Here is a 24,768-nt window from a genome sequence, read left to right on the forward strand (position 1 = left end):
ACCCTTCAGCCACAGAGAGCAGCAACCAATAGTTGCCAATCCCTCAAGATTCTCATGGCAACTCTGATCCACTTCTGATGCTTCACAAGTTGAGGCCTGAATTTCAGGACACATTAGCAACAAAAATTTGAAAGGCTGCTGCAAGAACACTCTTGTGCACAGGCCCAGGAACCCAGCTCACACATTCGACCAGGCTGCATCTCATGGTTTCTAACTTGCCCTCTTAGCACTTACTTACTGAGAGTCTCCATACATGCTTTCAACATCCCTGCCACACCTTGCAGTGCCTATTGACACAGTCACACATTGCCTTGCTGGTCAACAGTCCTTAGTCTAGGGACATCAGTCAGTCAGGGGGTTCCGATGGGCTCAATGTAAGGCAAGTGCAGTCTGTCTTATCAGTCCAAGGGATTGGACACAGTCAGGAGTCTAGTTGTGCTGTCCTCGATTAGGGAGTCCATTCATCTAGTCTGGGAGTGGGTCAGGGTTAGTCCTGTAGCTCCGAAGTGGTGAGTTTGGGGAGTAGGGCTACTGCAGTCGGGAAAATATACGGACCTCAGTCAGGGCACTGGACACTTCTCATTCAGGGCTGTCCAGTTAGATTACTTGAGGGGTAGGCCATCGTCAGTCAGTCGATCCATCCAGAGAACCTGGGGTGGGAGTGTGGCATGGAGGGGAACAAGGATTGTGCTGCAGTTGCTGACAGGAGACTGGGTAACCTATCTGTGTGGATTAGGGGCAGTGGTCTCAGGGTTGGGGGGAGTTGATCAATTGTATTTTGTATGCTTGGGAAATTATAAAGCATGGATAGGAACAGGATAATGCTGGTGCAGGCCTCAGTTCACATTCAGGACTTTTTCTGGCTTCAGGTAGGGGGTAATATATAATCACATCTAGCATGGCCATTTCATCTGCAGGGACTGAGAGGCAGGTGGGCACGTGGAAATTCATATAGATGGTTGGGTGGAGAACTGGGGAGGTGTGAAGCTATTGGGGTCTATGGAAGGTAATCTGGGTGTCTAGGGACTCACCAACACTGAGAGGTGAAGGCTGGGATACATTGCCCAGTGCCACCATCCATGTGCTGGAAATTGAAATTATGCAATAGAAAAGAAAATGTCAGTCACCACACCTTGAAATGGTTGGGGAAGTATCTTGACCTGTGAGGGATGGAGTTGCAAGATACACTGTTGTGAGACTATTTAGAGGGCAAGAACGTTACACATAGACATATGTATTGTACAAGAGCCGAATCTGCAGGGTCCCTAAACCTTGATGGTCCTAATGCATTGGCTCCCTGTGTGTACATACTACTTCGTTCAAACAGCAATACTTTTATATACAGATGCATGAGAGAGATGTTTGACTAGAGGGTCAATGGTGTCAGCAAAACACATTGCCCCAGATGCACCTACTTCCATATGCTACACCAAGTACTTAACATGGACATCCTGTATGGAATTGAAGACAGGTGTGTTGGCAAAATTATATTCAAAGCTACACAGAGACACAAATAAGCAGATGCATTGCAAAGCTACTTACATTTATGGAAATGTGACACTTTATAAACAGTGCATTGTCACCAGTGCCACCAAATGCCCCTCAGTAGATTCTTTTCTTATGCTCATTAAATCTCAGTGTAGTTCTTGGTTCCACAACTAGGGTGAGGGAGACTGCCAGAGGTCAATGGAGGACTGTATTGGATCTAGAGATTCAGTTGGTGATCTCAGGTGTGTTTATGTCTGGTGGCCCAGACTTGGTGATGGACATGCCAGATGCAAGTGGCCCCTCCGCAACTTCAACTTCTGAAGGTTGGAGGGAGACAAGCAGGGTGGGGTGATGGCCAACACCTCTGGAATTTGCTGAGGGGAGACTTCTGAGAGGCCAGAGGGGCCTCTTGACACCACCGTATATCCTTTTGATAAAAGAGCACCTGGAGTGAGTGCCAAGTTCCCTGTCACCACGCCTTTGATAATAAGGACCAGTAGCTAAAGTGATGGAGTGTAGATGTGGACATGTACCTAGCAGTGCCTGAACCTATCTCTCCTGGACCTCTCTCTTGAGGTAGTTGGATCTGCATAGCATTGCTGCATTTCACAGGCTCTAGGCTCTGAAAGCCATTGCCACCCACATTCTTGTGCGCTGTTGCCATTCCTTATTCTGCATGTGTGGATGAAATGCCTGATTGATTTCATCCAGGGATCCTCCAAGTGCCATTGGCTTGGACAGCCATCACTGTGAGGTGCTCACCAGATTGTGGTCCCACACTTTCTGAACGTGTTGTTACCAACAATGTTACAGGCAATAGTGGTAGTGCATGAGCCTTGAAAGGTGGTTCAGCAACAGAGATAGTGAGTGTGGTGTAGCAGTGAGAGGAGTGTGGCACTTATCCTGGTAAAATGGGAAAGGTCAATGATCTTGTTGCAGCACTGTTGGCTGACTCTCTAGTGCAAGGAGATGGCATAACCTGAGTGGCAGCCTGGACCTAGACTGCCAGTGTCTGGTGATCTAGGAAAATGTTGGCCTCCTTTGGATCAGCCCAAGCATTGTGGCTTCTAGATCACTGCCTGAGAATCATGGCACCGTTTTGCCCTTCTCAGCCTTCTCTAGAAAGAGCCTCTTTCAGTGAGTAGGGCAACATTGGAGCACCAGTGCTCGCTTGGATGAACAGTGGCCTTTTAAAAATAATGCAACTGCCAAATATGCCAGTCTTTCAGTGGACGTCTGGTGACTAGCAATTCGTCCAGCCAAGGTGAATAGTAGAATTAAGCTGGATTGGCAAGGAGGGCTACCATAGGAGCAGGGTAGGTAAGATCTCCCTGGGCCTGAAGGAGAGAAAGCCTCCAACAATTGCAAGCTCCTCACAATCCTCAGGCTGCTTAGGAAGCACAGATGTGCATTGCAGTGCAACCAACAACTTGCATTGAAAGGCTGCTGCAAGAACACTTTGCATGCAGGGACGGATTGGATTAGACTTCATCTCAAGCCTGCACACTTACTCTCTTAGTTCTTGCTCACTTACACTGTACTTGCATGCTCAGAGAATCCATGCTTTCATGAATTAATGTAGTTACACAACCAGCCAGTCTGCTTTGCTGGTCAGCAGTCCTATCAAGAGAGCAAACATCTTGCTGTATGGCAGAGTGTTAAGTCAGTTTTGCACCTACACATCTGCCAGCAGCTTACACAGCAAACATATAGCAAGCAGGTAGTCTTAAAGTTTTAGAAAAGCAGTCCTCACTGAAGCTAATAGAGGCACACGTCAGTCAAGCATTCTGGCAGAATAAGTCAAGGGCATCCCCCAATGCCAGTCTAGGGATTGGCAATGATTAGGCATCCAATGAGGCTGTTTTGACAGTGTTCCATTCCTCTGCAGTCCAGGGAATGGTTCACCCTCAGGTCTGTAATTCCACAGTGATCAGTCTGTGAAGCAAGGCATTGTTGGGGAGATTGGTGAGTGTTTCAATAAAGTAGTGGTTGTCACATTCATCTTATTCGCGAAAGATCCCCGGTTCGAAATTCTGCTGAAAAAGCGCTGCTACATCAGGTGTGGTAGCACAATGGTTAGCACTGCTACCTCACTATGCCAATAATCCAGGTTCAATTCCAGCCTTGAGTGACTGCATGTGTGGAATTTGTACATTCTCTTCATTTTTCCGTGGGTTCCCTTCAGGTGCTCCAGTTTCCTCCACAGTCCAAAGATGTGCAGGTTAGGTGGATTGACCATGGGAAATGTAAGGTTATGGAGATAAGGTGGAGTAGTTGGCTCTTAAGAGGATAGGCAGACTCGATGAGCTGCCTCTACACAAGAGGGATTCTTTGATTCAATGAACAAAAAACAGTCAAGGAAGAATTCTTGTCAGGGGATGCCCAGTGAGGTTGCTTAAGGTGGTAGGCCATAGTCAGTTCAACAGGTCTACCCACAATAATTAAGGTAAAAGAGGGAGGAGGCATGGGAATCACAACCCCAAGACTAGGTGCTGCAAGTTGTGTATAGGAGGGATGACAATTGTGAAGGGAGGCAACTGTATTTGTAAGGAGAGTTTGGTAAATCATGTGTGGGAAGGGGATACCGTTAGAAGGGGATGCATCCACATGTGGGAGCACTGTACCTTCAAGAGGAAAGAGTGCTTGACCACACCTGCCATGGTCACTTAATTGGTCAGAAAGATGAGCAGGTGTTGGCTCATTGTTTTATGTGGAGACCCTGGGGAGGTGCAAACCCTAAGGGCTCATGGGAAGGACAACATGGAAGGATATATGGATGTTTGGGGCTTTAGCTAAAGGCAGAGGCTGGAACCACTAGCTGAAGAGGACTCACCGTAGCCGTCCGTTGTGCTGGAAATTGAAAGTGTACACTGGGGAAGCAAAAGTCTATAAACATACTCAGTGTGCAGATTAGGTACATAATAGGAAGGGTTGCGAGGGATATGGGGGAGTTGAAAAATGTGGTGCTAGAAAAGCACAGCAGGTCAGGCAGCATCTGACAATTCCTTATGATGGTCTTCTGCCTGAAATGTCGACTCTCCCGCTCCTCAGATGCTGCTTGACCTGCTGTGCTTTTCTAGCACCACACCTTTTGACTCTGACTCTCTAGCATCTGCAGTCCTCACTTCTTCCTTAGAGTGATATGGGCCAGGTGCAGGGAAAAAGGTCTAGTTTAGTTTGGGAAACTTCATTGGCCTGGACAAGTTGAACCAAAGGGTCTGTTTCCATGCAGTATAACTCTTTGACTTTTGTATCTTGACCTGCGAGGGAGGAGGCAAACAGTAATTATATTTACATCAGAAGCATACATAATGATGTAGTAATGATATCAGAGTATATAATTAAGTGGAGAGAGCTGGAAGCGAACAGAAGTTCTAACCTTAAGTGAAGGGAACATACCTGTAGATCAAGCTATGTGTAATGAGTTCTTGCAGAAAATTGCATGGACTTCAGTAGGATTATTTTGAGTGGCTAAACAGAGTTAAATCGCAAACATGTAACAAAACAATTTTCACAGTCTTTGGTATGTGCCACCACCAAGAACATAAACCACTCTCTTTCCTTTTCAGGATTTGTTCAGGACCACTCCATCCCAGTCATCCTGGTCCACTTCTTAATCACATCTAAATCCCATTCTCCTTCCCATGGAACTATTCCATCTAAGTATATCCGATTCTACAACTTCTATTTTCTCTGTCTTCACCATCCAAGTTACCAAGCACTCTTTCCAAGTGAAACAATAATTTATATGTTGAATTAAATTTAATACACTTATCCACTACTCAATAGGCAACCTGCCCTACACTGAGGAGAGATTAATTGACTGTCTTTCAAAATATTGCTGTCCAAAAGCATGACCCTTTTTTCCAATGTCATTTTACTTTGCCATCTTTTTCTCATAGTGACCTCTTTGTCCTCAGAGCCTCTGCATTTCTAATTAGGCTAAATGTAAGCTTGAGGAACAGCACCGTAACTTCCAAGTAGGCATTTTACAACCTTCTCAACTCAATATGAGGTTCAACAGTTTCACTCCAACTTCTACCCATAATCTAGTTAGTTTTCATTGCATGTTTGTCTTAACTCTTACTCTTCTATTCTTTTTTCCTTTTCGATTGCAGCTGTCATTTCTGCTCCTGACTCATCTTTTGTTTCTTGTCCCATTATCACTCCTTTTGAGCCATTAGATCTTTTTGAAGTTTAATCTTTCCAGGCTTCCATCGTATCCCAAACTTACCCTTTTATGTTTTTTGTTTGCACTGCCTGATTTGCTGAATATTTCGAGCATTTTCTGTTTGTTTTAAACTTTCCACATCCCCAAGATGTTGCTTTTCCTTGGGAATTTAATGAAGCTTTTACATGAATACCTAGCTCTTTGATTGAGCTTTCTGTATGAATATTTGAAAATAGCAGAATAGTTCTCTGTTGTTTGCAGACATGGTAGCATTCTCCCAAATTGTGAAAGGTGAATTCAACATGTTTCTGTGACCTTTGTGAATCATGAGATTCCAGGTATACTGAAGCTATTTTACTGCTTCTCCCTTCACTCTGAGGTGATGCTCTTAAACCATACAGACATCCTCAACTGCCAACTTTATACCATCTTTATCAAAACCGTGTATTTACTTTGGCAGGTTTCAGGAGTGCATAACATTTGTTAAAAACTGGAAGTAACTTACTTGCTGACAATTTCTCTTTCATATGTAGCTCAGAACAGCTATGGTGAATGGTGAAACTGGATCATTTTCAATGAATGTTAAAGTACCTGTTGATGAAGGGGTAAGAGATGCAATTATTTTTACCATGTTCTATTTATGTTGGATGCAAAGTGATGTCATCTTCATGTTTTGGAAATTATAATAAGTGCACTTGCACTCACCAGATAGGGTTTAGCGAGGCTTGATTTTATTTACTTCAGTCAAATTTGATTTACAATTCACAACTCCCCACAGGGATATTTCAGATCTTGGAACATCTGCAGCATAATATGAGAGCAAATCTCCTGGCAAGAACAGCTACAAGTACCAGCAGACTGGTTAAGGGGTTAGTGATTTCTCTCCCAATCTGTGTTTATGTTTCCTTGCCCAACCGCAACACAGTTGAGGTCAAAGATGATTTTATGAGGAAATGAAGGTACACACAATAAATTGCCAGTGATCTTATGCACTGAAGACTTAAGGTGTCCAGCCCTGCAGCTCTAAAAATCAGTGCAAAAGCAACAAATTTGAGAAGTAACTAACTGATTGACACCCACTGAGTGTATAAACTGTGGGTACATCACTACACTAAGACTAACAATACAACAATGTGCTCTGTGTTATGGACTAGGCCAGATCACTCAAAATATTCTTAAGCAGACAGCCCAGACCATAATTTTGCAATTTGTTTCAGTAAGTGTCCAGTGAAAATTGCCCAGAGTAAGATAGCGAGGTTAACTTGTAGATTTTAAAACAGACAAAAATTTATTCATAAAATTACACAATGAGACACAAAGAACAGAATAAAGAACCCCAACAGAACTCAGCCTATCAAACTAGAGTTAATTATGTTGTTCTGAATATACACAATAGTCCCAATACGCAAACTCCCCTTTAAAAACCACTATAAATGGATCACATGCTTACAGGTTGACGTTGAAGGGCAGAAAAGAGAGAGAATTTCCAAACAGGTCCCTGTTGAACATCCCAGTTCAAGACTGAACTAAACTGCTCAGTTCAGCTAGAGCTGACCACTCCCCCTTCATTACATAGGTCACTTCTATAACATGACCACTTTGACCTGAAGTCTCATCTGTTTACATATAAACAAAGGCCTCTCAAAATCCTTTTCATCTCTGTACCAAACCAGACTGATCAGACCCCAGCCCTGTTTATTGCCCCTCTGAAAAAAATCCAGGACAGAGTTTCGTTGAGCCAAGGAACAGCTTTTCGATAAAAAAAAGAGTAACTTTGTGACAACTGTTTCAGATGAAGATGGTAACCACTGCTTTAGTTACCTCCCTCTGCTGCATGCTCTGAATGGCATATGTGTGTTTTTTTACCTTTCTATGCCAAACAATTCTGACTTTCTTTCCTTATACATTGTAACTGTAGATTTATCCCAACATAAGAATTTAACATTGTTTTTCCTGCAAGTCTCCTTGCAGTTTCATTGCTTTTCTTCTCAACTGGATTTGAACACACTTCTCCTTTTAACCTGCAGCAGGACTGTGACTAATGCAGCAACACAGCAGTTACTGTTCCTAATGATGTGAACTTTTATTATTAGTAATTAACAGATACAGCAAACCATGCAAGTAGAACTTCAAATTTAATATAAATTAAGTTGTGATTCAATCAAGAGTTAAAGGGTGAAAGTGAAATAATATGTCTTCTACCCTTTCTGATCATGTACCATCTTAGTGCCCCACCTATAGACTTCTGCCAATATTTTTCTGTAATTACCGACTTGCTGATATTGGCAGACTCTCTTCATTTATTTCTTCCACTACTCCACCCACGTTATGATATAACAGCCAATCAATATGATTGTGAACTAGGGATATATACCAGCTATCACTTTGTGGGCTTCTTAATAGAGAGCTGCTTCAATATTCTGCCCTTTGGTAGTTTACACTTATATCAGGAATAATTGACCACTACCATAGTTTCTGCAGCAGATCAGAGCTTTCTAAAGTTTCCAGGTATCCAAGGATTTTCCATCTTCAGGGATATATTGATAATATTGTCATCAGATACATCAGATGTCACTTTATTGTTTGTTGATGGAGTTACAAGAGTTGAAAAATATAACAGAAAGCAATTGCTGGAGATTGATTACTAGCAGAGGTCGAAACATGGTATCCTTTAACAATTGTGTCATTGTCTGGGATCTGAAGTAACTGTCACCAAATTGTAACTTATCTAACTGATAAATTCTGATTTTTGGTTGCGAATGATAAAAGTTACTTTAGCATGCAATGTCGATGCACAAGATAGAATTGTTGCATTAAGTTGTTTGTTTATACAGATCTGTGTTTAATCGTCTGAGAGATATTGGTCCCAAATGGGCTTTGGTTTGGCTCACACAGGAGTTTGATTTAAAGGTGAAAAACCAGTGATGTGGGCCCTGATAAAGCATTTGAAGTAGGTTATTGTGACAAATGGAAAATTTTTTAAAAATGAAACAATAGACGTTACCTAAATGGGTGGGGTCACGCTCCCACTGAACCAGGGTTTTTAATTTTAACTTTCAGAAGTTGCTGGATTCTTGAAATTGTATGTGGAAACTCTTATTCCTCTCTATGTTACAGCTAAAACCTTGGGTTCTCTTCCTGCTGCTAGAATTGCATGCAAGACGATCTACTTTACTGAATTTACCTTTTCCAAGGATGGGTTTATGGGATGAAACAGTTAATTAGTAGTAGATAATGTATATTATTTTGTTAAGCATTTCAACAGAGTTACAGTTTAAGTCAATTTTTTAAATTTTGCCTGTATTGTAACTGTAGTGTAAAAATAAGTTGTATTTTGCTTAAAGTTAAGTATTTGTACCAATTGAATTGTATCTGGAATACAATATCTTTAATTTACCTTTAAATTAAAAGTTAGAGAGTAAGCTATCTTCTTGGTATATTTTTGAGGGTGTGTGGTCTGATCCATAATATTACTCTTTTCTGTGAAGAAACTCCTGAGGAATAGCAAAACATTTAGAGTGTATTTTCTCTCCCATAGGTGTGAACAGCATTTACATAATGTCTAGGTTATCAGCATATACCACTAAAATTTACCTGGCTAAACCTGTGTAGTGTGCCAATCCTGGTTGATCTGCAGATATTAAGTTACTGTCAGATTGAGACACTGGAGTCACATATCAGTCAGTTCAGGTAGACTTTCAGATTCTCCTTGCTAAAGGACATTAGTAAACCAAATGGGTTTTCACAACAATGTGACCACTTTATGTAAGTCAATAAATGAGCAGAGTGATTGAATTAAACCTTATGATTTGCCATGGTGACAGTAAATTCACAACTTTTAGTTTGTCAAACCAGTACTATAACTACAACTTCACTATAACCATTGCTGAATAAGGCACCCACTGTAAACAGAGCAAGTTAACAGAACGTCAAATTTCAATGGTATGGAAAGCTATCTTAATATTACATTAATTACAAATTGACACCATTTGCCTCAACTGCGAAAATGATTACCACAAGTTGATCAGCAGAACACACATTGATAAAGAGTGCGATGCTGTCATTCTAATTGCATACATAGCTGATTTTGTACATTGCTAGACAAGTATAAGAGGATAATATCGTTGACATGTCAAGATATTTATTTATTCTGAATGAGCTAATGTGCAAAGTTTTCTGTACATATTCAAATACCTAATGTGTTAGAACCCTCACTGATATTTCATTCTTTTTATTTTTATTCTTTTTTCAATTTTGAATTAAGAGCTGGTAATGACTGATGGACTTTAGGAACAGCCTGCAATAAAGGAAAAGAAAAGATCAAACAAGCTTTGTTTGTTTGTAAGGCCAGCCTGGAGGCTAATTTCAGGCAGAGCCTTGATTAACAAGTTTCTAATAGACCCAGTGACCCCAAGAAGTGCATTTTATTTTAAACAGACATCAGAAGTTGGCTATTATCGAAGTCAGTATCTGGTAATTGATTCTGGCATGTCTGGAAAAGACCCCACAATCAAACAGATGGCAGTTGCTTAATGGTAATTGATGCCTGAGGTAGAATCAATTAATCAGACTAGAACCAGAATTAAAGTTGTTTTTTAAAACTGTATTTTCTGAGAAATGGTTCTGGGTTTATGCTGAGACAACATGAAAATTTGAAAGTTTCTTGCCTAATCTGATGCTCCAGCTTCTGGAAGTCGAATGAATAGAAAGCTGAGTAATAGGTGTTGCTGCCTTTGCCTGGTTGAACTGAGAAGGTGACTCTGAACAACATTTTTGAAAACCAACCAAGAAGTGCACATTTATACCTTGAAACATTGCATTGTGAAAATCATTTAAGTAATTGTTAAGTCTTTTGTTTAAGATATGAAACTGGTGTCTGGAAATTAATTACACCCAAAGTTTTGGGTTGGTTATTCAAAAGCCTGGCTAGGAACCATTACAGTGACTATTTGGGGGTCTTCAGTTTAATCTTATGACACTTCAAATAAAGAGGCATAGAGCCTGATTTGATTCAACTATCTCTTTCCTTGTTGTAACAAATATAAGTGTGTCTCTTCAGTTCTCTGGTAAAATATTCAATAAAATCCAACTATTCTTAAATCTATCTTTTTACTCTTTCAGAAACGTGTCTTGTTTCTAACCAATGACTATTTCTACACACACATCGATGACACGCCTTTCAGGTGACATTCTGTTCCCATCTCTGTGGTTATCTGATTTTTAGAATATGTAGCTTATGAATAAAGGTATATTTTTAGCTTAAACTAGCTTAAAAGCAAAGAGAATAATGTGGGCTAATCACCCACTAGATGGAATGCAATAGTGTTAATGATTTAAGAAGACATAGGAAAGTCTTCTCTGATTTTCATCATTGCTCCAACTCTCGTACTCTGATCTGTTGGATTGGTGACCAAAAATGTCAAACCAAATGTTTATTGATGGCTTCATTTGAAAGCAACAGGCAGGAGATTGGACTGCGGTGGAGTGAGAGAAGGTGTCTAGTATGTTCTTCCCTAACTTTATCAAATTCAAGGCCATTATTACGACTGCTATTTTTCATAATTCAGCTTTGAGGTTCAGCTTTGAGGCAGTACAATGGAGGATAAAAAGAATGTTACTATATTGAAAATCTGTAAGAAGGATAGACTAATCTGAAATATTCTCTCTGAGCAACCTACCAGCCACTGCCCATTTCCCAACTAGCAGAATAACTCACATCAAACACAGAGAATACTCTCAGGATGAGCAGTATTTATTAGATTAGATTAGATGTCCTACAGTGTGGAAACAGGCCCTTGGGCCCAACAAGTCCACACCGACCCTCCGAAGAGCAACCCACCTAGTCCCATTCCCTTACATTTATCTCTGACGAATACACCTAGTACTACGGACAATTTAGCATGGCCAATTCACCTTACCTGCACATGTTTGGAAGGTGGGAGGAAACCGGAGCACCCGGAGGAAACCCACGCAGACACAGGGAGAATGTGCAAACTCCACACAGACAGTTGCCGGAGATGGGTATTGAGCAAGCAAAAAATATTAATGATTGTAGAAGGCGCTTCATCAAAAAGGAGCCTGTATTCCCACACACTCTGACTGTTTACAGCTTTTTCCTATTTTCACAACAGAGAGGACAGGGTCATTGTATAGTGGCCTATTTGCAAGTATCTTCTGCATACCCTGAGTACAAACATAAACACCTCATACAGCTCATAATAAGGATACTATCAGGTTGGGTAGAATATTGATATAATATCATGTTTATAATTTAATTATTTTATTTTCAGTCTGTGTATTGTTCTTACAAGAGGACATGGTGAATCTCTGTTCATTGGAAACATATCTGTGGAAGAAGGTGAGAATGTATTGCTTGAATACAGTAAATTATCATTAGATCATAGGCTACTGGCATTAAAAATCCTTTTACATCAATCAGAATACTGAAACCCAGTACATTGGATCAATAACCTAACACCATATTTAGCAAATGAAAGTTCAGCTCTTTCTTACAATGGTTATTTGTATACTGAAATTTGAAAAATAACACACAAGATGAATGACACCAACAAATGAGTAAGGTAAAATAAGGTAGGCTTCTCTCTTTGCCAATCACATATGAATCCATGGTAAGACAAATTTGAGATATCTGAGATTGAATGTATCGCAGTAACCAATGCACGAGCATGTGAAACAAAGGTTGGGGACCATTGTAGGTGCAGATGGCAGATAATGGAAGCTTTCACCCCTCAGTCAGGGCCAGAGTTGAATCCAGCGAGGTGACTTGAAAACACGGGCTGTCCAAATGCTTATTTTCATTGTTCTCGATCATTTCTTATGTTGCATATTGTCTCTTTCCTTTGACTGTTGCTGACACTTATTTACTAAGATTTTAAACATTCATTCTCAACAAATTGATGTAACCTTTGAAGTCAATAATATTTAACACCAGGCATTCTAGGCCTAAAATAAAAGTAAAATGCTGCAGATGCTGAAAATCTGAAATAAAAAATAGAAAATATTGGAGAAACTCAGCAGGTTTTTCAGCATTTGGGCCCCCACAGATACTAACATTTGTTTTCAAGTAATCACAACTGGGAGTCATTTTAAAAAGTATAATGCAGAGAAAATTAGGAGAATTAATTTTTTATTTTATTTTGCATTTCAGGGTTGCATGACATAGACCAACCTGACCTGACACTTGCAAACGAATGGTGAGATAGTTTTAATTCCAAATTGTAAGATCGATTATATAATTGAACTTCAGCCAAGTAGACTATTATACTGATGTCCATTTGTGATTGGCATACACATTCCCACTAGAAGAAAAGGACTTATATTTATCGAGTACTTTTCAGAACTCAGGATATCCTGAAATAGTTTAATACAAAATAGAAATATAGCAATCAATTATGCATAACAAGAACACACATCCTGCAATTTGATATTGACCAGATTAATGATCTAAGTGTTATTTGATGGATAAATGTTGACTTTGACACTAGGAAGAATACTCCCATTCCTTGTAATGGTGACCTGGGAAAGTCTGAGAGAGGATTTGGGGCCACAGTTTAATATTTTATTAGAAAGGTTGTTTCTCTCCCTCCTGCTCCCATTCCGTTAACACGGCAGCATTCCCTTAATGCGGCAATAGACTGTCTAACTTAATGATCAAGTCTCTGAAGTATGATTTAAATTCACTGACTTCATTCTTAAAGTCCAACAATGCTATCAACAGTGCTGGGTCACTGATATATTTAATTAACTGTTTAATTAATCAATTAATTACTTAATAAGCTTGCTGTCAATATTGCATAGTAATTTCGAGTGCATTTTAATTAAGTAATAAAAAAGTAACATTATCTGAACAACAGCATGGAGACCTTGTAACTCCAACAACAACAGACACTCTCCAGAGTTCATAAGCTAGTTATTGCACAAGATGCAACTGTCTTAAGATCTTCAATGTCTGAGAGTAGGTAGAGAGAAAGAAATTCCTAAGAACAAATTTGAATCATCAACACATTGGCATGGAATCACTTAGATCAGAGAGTTAGATTCAAGAACAGGGATGACAGATTTCCACCATAGGGATTTTGGAAATCTGTCATTTGGATTTTTTTTCTGACCTTTGGGTTTATTTAAAAAGAAACTCTCAATCTGTCAGTTTGTGTAGTTAACTGAAACCCAGAGCAAGATCCGATGTTTTCAAGCTGACTGGCCCAAACTCGACAACGCCTCCCAGGGGGTCCCACCATTTAAATAGCAAATAATAAAAACAAACCATTATGGATGCTGAGATCTGAAATAAAAGCAGGAAGTGCTAGAGAAATGGAGCAGATCTGTGGAGAGAGAAACAGTCTTAATGTTTCAATTCCAGTATGATTCTTTTTCAGAACTGAAGCATCTGACAAAGTGATGGAATTTATGCTGGAGAGAAAAGGTGGATGAGGACCAAATTTAACTTGAGAAAGATGTCCAGAGCAAAAGACAAAGTGAATGCTAATGTTGGTACAAAAAGCTATAGATGAAGAGGAGGTGTTAATCTTAGGTGTTAATAGCAGAAAATAGGTCATCTCTGCTGAGTGCAAACCCATACACTGGAAAGAGAGAGGGAGGAATAATCAAAATAGAGGACAGAATTCATGGTTGGAAATTGTTGAACACAATGATGAGTTCTGCTGTCGATAAAGTGTCTAAACAGAAAATGAGATGCTAATTGCATTGGACTTCACTGGAGCTTTGCAGCAGGTCTGAGACAGAAATATTAACATGACAGCAGGATGGTGTATTGAATGAAAGCAACCGGAAGGTTGAGGTCATTTTTGCAGACAGAGTGCAGGTGTATCACAAAGCAGTAATCTAGTCAATGCTTGGACTCACCAGTATAAAAAAGACAACATTGTGAGCAGTGAATACAGTAGATTGAAAAAAGTACAAGTAAATCACCATTTCACCTGGAAGAACTAGGGGGCATAGCCTCAAAATAAGGGGGAGCACATTTAGGACTGAGTTGCATAGGAACATCACCCAAAGATTTGTAAATCTGTGGAATTCCCTTGTCTGTAGAAGGTGAGAATGATGAAAATTGGAAGCAAAATTGATGATGTTTTTACAAATCTGGACAAGAATGGAAGCAGCATCAATGATATAATCAAAGTATTGGGCTAGAGTTGTGGGAGGTGAACCAAGTATGGCTCAAACAATGAATATTCCATATACTCCATGAAGAACCCCCCAGCCCCCCTAATCCCCCCAAACCCCACCAAGCATAACTTGGACCTGTGTGAGTACTCATTTAACCTGGAGAAAAAAATAGATAAGCTAAAAGAGAAGTTGTTCAAAGTGAGAATGAGCGCAGCCCAATGAGGAAGGGACTATTCAGGCATTTTTAATTGAAGAGGCAGCAAGTCTTCAGACCATTGTATGATGGACTAGGCCAGACCACTCAAAACATTCTTAAGCAGGTAGCCCAGACCATAACTTTGCACTTTGTTTCAGTAAGTGCACAGTGAAAATTGCCCGGAGTAAGTTAATGAGGTTGACTACCAGGTTTAAAATAGACAAAACATTATTCATAAAATTACACAATGAAACACAAAGAACAGAATAAAGAATGCTACAGAACTTAGCCTATCAAACTAGACTTAATTATGCTGTTATGAATATACACAACAGTCCCAATAAGCAAACCCCTTTAAAACATTGTACAAAAAAGGGTCAGCTCCTTACAGGTTGAAGTTAGAAGTGTAGAAGAGAGAATTTCCACACAGCTCACTGTTGAACTCCCAACCAGTTCTGGACTGAACTAAACTGCTCAGCCAGAGAGCTGACCAATCCCCTTTCACTTCTACAAGATGATCACTTTGGTCTGAAGTCTCATCTGTTTACATAGAAGCAAACGGCCTCTCAAAATCCTTGTCACCTCTGTACCAAACCAGTCTGATCAGAACCCAGCCTGGTTTATGACCCGTCCGTGACAATCAAGGGTAGAGTCTCCTTGAGCCAAGGAACAGCCTTTAGAAAAAAAGGACTAGCTTTGTGACAATTGTGAACTGGGATAGAGATGCCCAAGCTCTTCCAAGATTGAGAAGATGAGTCCAGAAAACTGGAAATTGTGGAATCTCTATAAGGCATCAAAAGAATCACAAGTTTTATGGGAAGAGACTGGACAAGGAGAGAAAGGAGAGAGTCATGATCGGAAAAAATAAATTAAGTGGAACAGGAACAGGCTGATCTGATGGTCTGCCAAGGCAATCCTGCTTTTGTATTTTGGAAAGAAGGTTGAAGCAAGCTGTACAGAGTTGGGAAGACAGTTCCAGAGGAGATGAGGTCATTGAGAATCTAGTAAAAATAGCTTCATGTTAAATAGAGGGGGGGGGGGGGTATAGTTCAAAAGGAGGCAGGAGAAAGTGCCTGAGGTTGCCACTCAGCCTCTGCAAGGTAGAAGTCAGCATGTCAGATGACACTACAGCACTTTTATTGGAAGATTTGATAACAAGCCAGAGTTAGATCTGAGAGAAACAGAATGCAGCAAATTCAGAAGGTGACACATTAGAGTGGGTGAGGAGAACAGAGAATTTAAGGCAACCAATGTTACATTGAATGTTCTTAATGAAGAGATCAAGACAGAAGGAGAGATCCAGGTTGAGGAAAAGTATTGGAGATAGATGAATAAGTCCATGGAGTGAGGAGAGGAGCGCTGCCCAAAGAAAAAGGCAAAAAAAAGGTGACAGAAGACAAGTTAAATGTCATGTTGTGCCTGAAGTTCATTGAAGTGCAGGCAGTGAGGGGCAAACCTGAGTCATTTGCTGAACCTGAATCAATTGTCATTGAAAAGTGAAAGGTCAGATTGTGTAGTAAAGACGCAATGTGAAGAAGAATTAGAAAAAGAGATGCAGTCAGAAAGAAGGGGAGGAGGAAAGATCCAGAGTCACAGTGGTATCCATCAGTTGTTGGAACTTGTGTTCCCTAACACATGTGAAAAGAAGAAAAAGAGTTATTATTGAATTGTTAAATGTGGTGAAGAATGAAATGGAACTGGGGACTACAAGTGCTTTGAAATAACATGAGGCAGTACTGCTGAAAACAGAGATCAAGAATGTGCCAGTGGTGGCGCATAGCTGTCTGATGAACATTGTATGTTTCAGAAAACTCTGCATTCCTGTGTGAATTCAGAACATAAAGTCCAGAACTTCAGTTAGAAACTACATAGGGCAAATCAAACACTGAGGAAGGAGATGTATTTGCTACCAATGAAAGATTTGGTGGACGCATTATCGTACACTAGGAAGAAACAGAAAGTAATGCAGAAAAGCAAGTTGTAAAATGGAAGAGAGAGAGAGAGCCAGAATGTCTTCAAAATAGACAGTCTAGGAAGAGAAGTGGCAGTGAATTAAAATAGTAAATTAAAAGCAAAGTTTTGTGGGTGCTAAAAATTTGAAATAATGGCAAAGTGCTGAAGAAACTCATCAGATATGTCAGAACCTGGCAAGGGAAACTGAGTATGCACTTTTAATCCAATATGACTCTTGTTTAGAACTGTAGAAATATTGGGGGTTGTGGGAAAGAGGAGCAAATGGAACAGATGGTAAAGGTACCCCAGACTGACAGACAAATGAAGTGCTGATGTTAATAGAGAACAGATCATCAAATGACTGTCAGTGAACTGACAGGTCAGAATTTTTAAACTCACCAACCGGGAAGCTGCTCTCAGAGAGCAAATTCATTGTTCCCTGGTCTTGATGGTAATGGAAGGTAAAGAAAGGAAAACTTGATGTTTCTATACAATTTGAAGTGACATAGAAGCATTTGTATTGATTATAGATAATTTATACTGCTATGGTTATTTGATTCCTTGCAAACCAAAATTCAGACCTACATGTCTAAATTCAGACCTTTGGCTTTACATACTCTCACCCCTGCTTGGCTTAAAGACTGGGAAGAGAAATATGGTTCGAATTCATGAGAAACATGTGCCAGTGCTGGAAAAAAGAGAAGCTATTTATTAGGATGGGCTTTGCCCAAGTCATGCTGGGATCTATTTTTTGTCAAATCAAGCAACTAAACTGTGGAAGGACCTTGAAAACAATGGGAGGGAAGGGAGAGCAGATGGTAATGTGAAATTGATCAATTTAAAGTGAAAGGACAACAAAATATTGCAAAGTAGTGATCTGAGGATGGAGTAAAAAATGAGGTCTGCAGATGCTGGAGATCACAGCTGCAAATGTGTTGCTGGTCAAAGCACAGCAGGCCAGGCAGCATCTCAGGAATAGAGAATTCGACGTTTCGAGCATAAGCCCTTCATCAGGAATGAGGATGGAAACCAGAGTATAACAGAAATAGACAGGGTGTGCATACAAATATGTTCACTAGCACAATAAAGTCAGAAATGGGAAAACATGTAAAAAGAAAAAACTAAAGCTTCTTTATCTGAGTTCACACAGCTCATATAACAGATAGATCAGTTAGATTTACAAATAGAAATAATAGAAACGGTCTAGTCACATTTAAGAGACATATTGCAAAGTGGACATCAAGTGAACAAAAATATCATTGTGGACAATGAAAGACAAACCAGAAGCCTCCAGTTCTACTTTCCTTCTGTCCATAATCAGGCTAGTTTTATTTTTGATAAGGCTTAAGTGTTTTTCTAAACCCCATTTGTGTTTCGTCAGTTTTTACAATGTCACTAGCTGCAAACTTAAAAGATTGTTGTGGTTCTGTTCGCCGAGCTGGGAATTTGTGTTGCAGACATTTCGTCCCCTGTCTAGGTGACATCCTCAGTGCTTGGGAGCCTCCTGTGAAGTGCTTCTGTGAAGTTTCCTCCAGCATTTGTAGTGGTTTGTCTCTGCCGCTTCTGGTTGTCAACCGGAAGCGGCAGAGACAAACCAGTATAAATGCCGGAGGAAACATCACAGAAGCACTTCACAGGAGGCTCCCAAGCACTGAGGATGTCACCTAGACAGGGGACGAAACGTCTGCAACACAAATTCCCAGCTCGGCAAACCGAAGCACAACAATGAGTACCCTAGCTACAAATCTTCTCATAGACTTTTAACTTAAAAGATTTTCAAACAAGAAGCATTATTTATTCCCACAATTTACTAGAAAAGTTTATGGCTATTTTATACATGCCACATATAAACAAGAATGATGCAGTAAAACAAAAGGATTTCACTGCTATAGTACATTAGACCAAGCATAAATAACATTTCATGTGAATGTATGAATCTGGTGAAGGAGGGGAGCTTTTGCATTCTGGATTTGAAGTTAATCTGAGTCCAGATACTGAAGACAGGATTCCTTGGAATTCGGGCTGCAAAGTAGATAGGATAGGCAGTATTGGTAATTCTTGTAGCTAGAGGGCCATTTTCCTTTTCCAAGTGAACTCATCACTTTTGGAAAAGGTTTTGAAGAGCTTTTAAGCTTTAAGCACTTTGTCTCTGTAAAGGCCCAATGTACAGCCTTTTTTTTTGTTGTGATGTTTCTTCTGTTATTACTTCTGTACATAATCACTCAAAAGATTTTTTTTTTTAAAAATCAGAGTTTTGGTTATGTGATCTCTAGCCAGTGGTTCAATATGGAGAGCAATCAATAGTTATTTTCCTATTAATGAAGCACCTGCCAATTCCATATTCAGGACCATTGATATACAACAGAGACATATTGAGGTCTTTAGCAACTGCTTGTGCATAACCAATGTTGTTAGCTTTCTTTTGTTACCTGGCAGATCTGAAAAAGTCTGAAATCTTATTCCCCTACTTATTTTGGGATGGTTCTTGAAACTTGCTGATGTGATATCCACGAAGGGTTTGTCTAAGGTTATCCTTGGTAGTCCACTTTAAAAGCTTCCAGAAATGTGGGCAATTGAAGTTCCAAATGTTTGGTGTCTTGTGACACCTATCTTAAAGGTTAACATTAGCCTTTTAACATAGTGCACACTAATGTTATTTGTATTTTAAAATTGCAACACACCCGTGTCTACTCAATATGACAATACAGAAGGCAATTTGTCAATTTAGAAGGATGGATAGGAAGGAAAAATGGGGGGCTGATGAAAGGCTTTTGCCCGAAACATCGATTATCCTGCTCCTCGGATGCTGCCTGACCTACTATGTTTTTCCATCACCCTTCTAATCTAGACTCTGATTTCCAGCATCTGCAGTCCTCACTTTTGCCAAGGAAGAAAAAGTGGCTGAGGTATCTGATAATAAAAGATTTAATTAGCACACTAGTGAGGAATCAAATAAACAGAGAAATTACAGGAGAAGCTCAATAGGTCTGGCAGCATTTATGGAGAGCAATTTCAGTTTATGTCTGTTTCAGTTTTGTTTTATTATTGTTAAGGAAAAATCTTCTCAGAAAAGTAAGATAGAATCAGTCTGGTTGGAGACAAGAAATAGCAAGACAATTAAGTCTCTTGGGGGAGCACTATATAGTCCTGAAAAATAGCTAAGCAGTCAGGCAAGAGCATAAATCAAGCACAGATGAGAACTTGAAAAGAGATGCTTCCAACCAATATGGGTGATTTTAATCATCATATAGATTGAACACACCAAATTGGCAATGATAGATTTGAAGTAGAGTTCATGAAGTGTATTCAGCATTGCTCATTAGAACAATAAATGTGGCACCAATCAAAATACATATGGGGTTTCTAATCAAAAGAAAGAGAGCTACCAATGAATCATGGCTAATTATGATGTATTATTTTACATCCTTACCAGTAATTTAATGCATTAACTTATTTAGGGGGATGCCATATTTGTAGTTAGTTGAAGCTAATATATTTTTGAACACCAATGGTTTTAAAAACTCAGGCTTTGATGAAAATTGTAAATGTAACTGATGGAATTTTTGCTTATCCCTTCCTGATAGGATTTATTGTGTAACTGACATTGATCCAGACCATCGCAAACTATCACAAAAAGAGGCTGTAATTCGTTATCTTACTGGACAGGAACCAGATTTAGAATGTGAGTATAATCACATAGAACATGATCTATATCTTGACCCTATTGATGGTGTAAGCAACAGCAACTGAATAGTCTGCAAAACTCTATATTTTTCTCATCACAAGGAAAGTCTAGTGTCATCAACTGAAAATAGCTGCATTTATAAAAAGACTCAATTAAGCTTTGTCAGTTAAATGACTACTTATTGTAAAGTGGTACAGGAATCTAAGCTTGTAAATGCCTTTGGGGGAAGATATTCCTTACTTTGTATCCAGTAAACAGTTAGTCTCCAGGTGCCATGCAGAGAAACAAGGCAATCCACAAAAGTTCTGAATCTAGCAGCAGTCAGGAAATTCATGTGTTAAATCAAGAATAGTTGAAATAGCTTTCTTCTGCATTGCCAGTGAATTTACAATGCAACTCCCACATATTAGCATTGCTATGCTGTCAGTTCCAGAGCACAGGGGTTCATTAGTTGTCATGGCAGGGCATCGAATGGCATCTACAATTAGTTACGCTTGCCCTTGCATGTTTAGGTTTTATAAATCTTAGTATGTCAATTTGTTGAGCTCATTCTTAACATTGTACGAGAGAAAACAGCATCTGGCATATGAGTAATCAGGGCAAAGAACTGTGTTTCCCCCTCACAAATTAAATTGAAGGATTGTGATTTTTTAAGAAATCTGCAACAAATTTGAAAACATGAAGAAATGCAATTCAACAGTGACAATAGTTAATTTTCAGTACATGAGAGGCATTAATTAACACTTTTATTTCATTGGTTAAAGAGTACTTAGCCTGAAATGAAAAGAATCACTTTCTGTGTTCAGTTTAGTTTATCTCTGTTGTGCAAGGACAGCAGTTTCACATTGTTCGATGCATTCCAATGGCTAACTAGATAGATGCTGTTTTTACAAATGGTGTGGTGGTATATCTAGGACTGCAAATATTTGATCTTTACATTGAGTCACACATATGCCTTCCCCTGATGTTGCAGTATCATTTGTGCATAAATAACACAACCCTTTGAGTTTGTCTTCACATCAAATTATGAACCAAGAAGAATGATTCATTGACATTCTCATTGTGGAGATAAATAACACGGTATAACTAGTGGCTTTTATACCTTAAATATTGCTTACACATATAATTTGCTGCAGCCTTCTGCCTGGAAGAATAATATCGATAATTCCCATTTATCTATGACTGCCTGGATGTATTTTGAAGTGGCAGGTCCTGTGTGTGACAAGCAAAATAAGAACATAGGAATTTGGAGCAGGTGTTGGCCATTCAACCCCTCTAACCTCCATTCTATAAGATCATGGCTGTAGTGTCTTCAGCCTCAACTCCTCTTTCATGCCAACTCCTCATAGCCCTCAACTCCACCATATTTCAAAATCTATTTATCTTCACTTTAAATTATTTTGATGATCTAGCCTCTGCAGCTCTCTCGAGTAGGGAATCTCAGAGATTCACTACGCTCTAAAAGAAGAAATTTTTTCTGACTTTTAAATGAGTGTCCTCATACATCCCCTAGTTCAAGATTCTACCCTATTTAGCCCCCTCAGAATCGTCTATGTTTCAATAACATCACTCTCATTCTTCTAAATTCTAATAAATAAATTCCTAGCCATTTAGCTATTAATGATAAATTAATCCCTTCATCTCAGGAATCAGCCCAGTGAATCTCTTTTGAAGTTCCTCTCGTGCCAATATATCCTCTGTAAAGGATAAAGTTGTACACAGTATTCTAAGTGTGGCTTCACTGACACGTTGTACAGTTGTTACAAATCATCTCTATTTTCAACACCAATCTAAAGCAACATAGATTAAAATTCCACTTGCCTTCTTATTTACTTGCTGCACCTGCATGCTATCATTTTGCATTTCAGGCACAAGAACGCCCAGATCCTTTCTGCTTGTTATATTGAAATTAACATAACAGTGGTGTTATTATAGAGGCTGGGTGCTGAATTTAGCTCCTTAGTGTTTGTTTTGTTATCATTGTGAATACTGTTTTGGCTCTAAAACATTGACACATTTGTAGTATGAGTTGCTCGAAGGACAATTTAGAAAGGATGTTATCATGCATGCAGGAAGCTTCTGCCTGAAGCATGCAGAGTAAGCAGGTTGTGATCTTAATCAGTGTGCAGTTCTAGTTTAATGCCAGCCTTGTCTTTTTAGAGAACAATGCTCCAGTTAATGCATTCCTGAAATCAGCTTAAAGGACTCCCCTATAATCATCGTCCACTTCCACATGAAGATTGCAGATTGATTTTCACCAGCTACAATGTTAGAGGAATTTGCTGATTTTAAAGTTCTCTGAAGTTGCTAAATTCTCTACAGAGTGGTACAGCACTTGCTAAAAGACTTTATCCTGACTTCAAGAACTCTGCACAAAACCATGTGCTTCTGGATATACCTACAGTGGCATGAATTCAACATAATAATGAACAGAGGTGACACAAAGCTAGATGAGCTGGTAGAAGAGGGAGGAGGTGGAGAGAGAGAAGATGGCCATATCCACCTAAGAGGTTCAAGTAGAAATTCACCCACCCGATCATCAGTAAGAAACAGAGTGTCAAACATTTGCACTTTGATAAGAACATCATTATGGAAGTGTGGAACTAGATTGCAGCCAGAGTTCCACCCTCAGTCTGACAAGGATGGCATTACCAATGCTTATGAAGAAACCATGACTGTAACATTTTAGGGACCTAGATCTTTCAAGGCTAGAAGAGGTGACATTTGCAGCATTTCCAGGTTTGCCATCAACTTTCACAAAAGGAGGTTGCTGAGACTCTGTATTCCAATACAGTAGAAAATATTTCATTCTTACTCTTTAGGCAGATTGGGCACGTGACTTTGTGGACATTATAGGTATCCCCATAGTACAGGATCCCTTAGTTACATGCACATTGCTTTGGAGTGTCACACATCAACATGTATGACATGTAGATGATTTGCAAGGGATTACACTCTTTCAATGTGTAGTGACTGTGTGACCATGCAAGTGTGTCAGATCCTTGGAATTGCAATCAAATCTTCTGACATGAAGAACTCTTGTGTGATCTTGATCTCTGGAGATCTGGCATCTGAGCCCTTACGTGCACACTCTGTTTCTTTCATTTATATCCAGAAGTGCTCTTACACTGAATTGAATGGTTTTATCCCTCCAGCACCAAATTACCTGTATATTTTTTCTCCAATTAATCACCATCAGTAATTCACCCATGTGTTCTGGTTGATTAATGTACAAACAAAGCCCATTAAGGGGAATGCAGGTGAGGGGGGAAGGGTTAAATCAAAATGCATTTGGAAGAGGACACATTCAATTCTAAGCTATCTTCTAAATTACATGCAATGTAATTATCATAGTTGATGGCTATGAATGTTAGAGCAATTGATAGGATTTCCTTGCATGACTATCTTTTTGCTCTTTCCTCTTGCTTTTTCACCACTGCATCATCAGAATACAATTGCTGTGTTTCTGAAAGGAATAAGACTCAAGGGTCATGGTGTAGTTAGGTGAGGAGGAAAACCAGGAGGTGCATGCTTAGACCATCTGCAGCTTGTAAAACAGAAAGCCTGTGGTTTGTGGGATGTGGAAAGAATCTGGAGCAGGATATCATGGAGAAGACGCCGTAAGCTTATATAGAACTCTAAATGCGTGGGTAGCAAGCAAATAAGTGAAAGGGTCTTCTTGAAATGAACACAGATTGCAGAAGAGTTATTTGAAAGAGAGTCAAACCATAACATACCAATAACAAGGCAAACATAGTGACAGCAGATTATAGCAAAGATAAAATAGAAACTAAAGAAAAACAGTAAGTATTGAAGAAAAATGTAGAATGGTAGCAAACCACAGAAATACTGTGACAGAAGATAGAAGTCAAAAGAAGAAAGACTTTAAATTCCCCAGGAAGCAACCAGTGCAAACTAGGGCTGAGAATCAGAGTGCCAAAATGGAAAACAACAGGAGAGCAGCAGAGCTTCAAGCCTGTAACATTCTGAGATCCAGAGCAACATGCAGTCTTCCCAATCACTTCTAGGGTTATTCCCAAATATGAAGGCCCACTACAGTGGAACGTTAAACAATTAGTCCAAACTCAGCAAATGAGTTTCAGTTCAGTTATTTTTGGCCTCTTGAGT

At 39.5% G+C, this 24,768-nt stretch overlaps 1 protein-coding gene across 1 annotated transcript in view; it reads left to right on the plus strand.

Annotated features, from left to right (window-relative positions):
* Nucleotides 1–24,768, plus strand: part of LOC132825070 (voltage-dependent calcium channel subunit alpha-2/delta-4-like) — a 477,734-nt gene that overhangs the window by 179,434 nt on the left and 273,532 nt on the right. The window contains exons 18-22 of the mRNA XM_060840078.1: nucleotides 6,193–6,264; nucleotides 10,781–10,842; nucleotides 11,950–12,017; nucleotides 12,828–12,873; nucleotides 20,540–20,637. Coding sequence (XP_060696061.1) covers nucleotides 6,193–6,264; nucleotides 10,781–10,842; nucleotides 11,950–12,017; nucleotides 12,828–12,873; nucleotides 20,540–20,637 — 346 coding nt within the window. The remainder of the gene's footprint in view (nucleotides 1–6,192; nucleotides 6,265–10,780; nucleotides 10,843–11,949; nucleotides 12,018–12,827; nucleotides 12,874–20,539; nucleotides 20,638–24,768) is intronic.

This window comes from Hemiscyllium ocellatum, chromosome 19 (assembly GCF_020745735.1).
Source record: "Hemiscyllium ocellatum isolate sHemOce1 chromosome 19, sHemOce1.pat.X.cur, whole genome shotgun sequence".
In the NCBI taxonomy this organism is placed as follows: Eukaryota; Metazoa; Chordata; class Chondrichthyes; order Orectolobiformes; family Hemiscylliidae; genus Hemiscyllium; species Hemiscyllium ocellatum.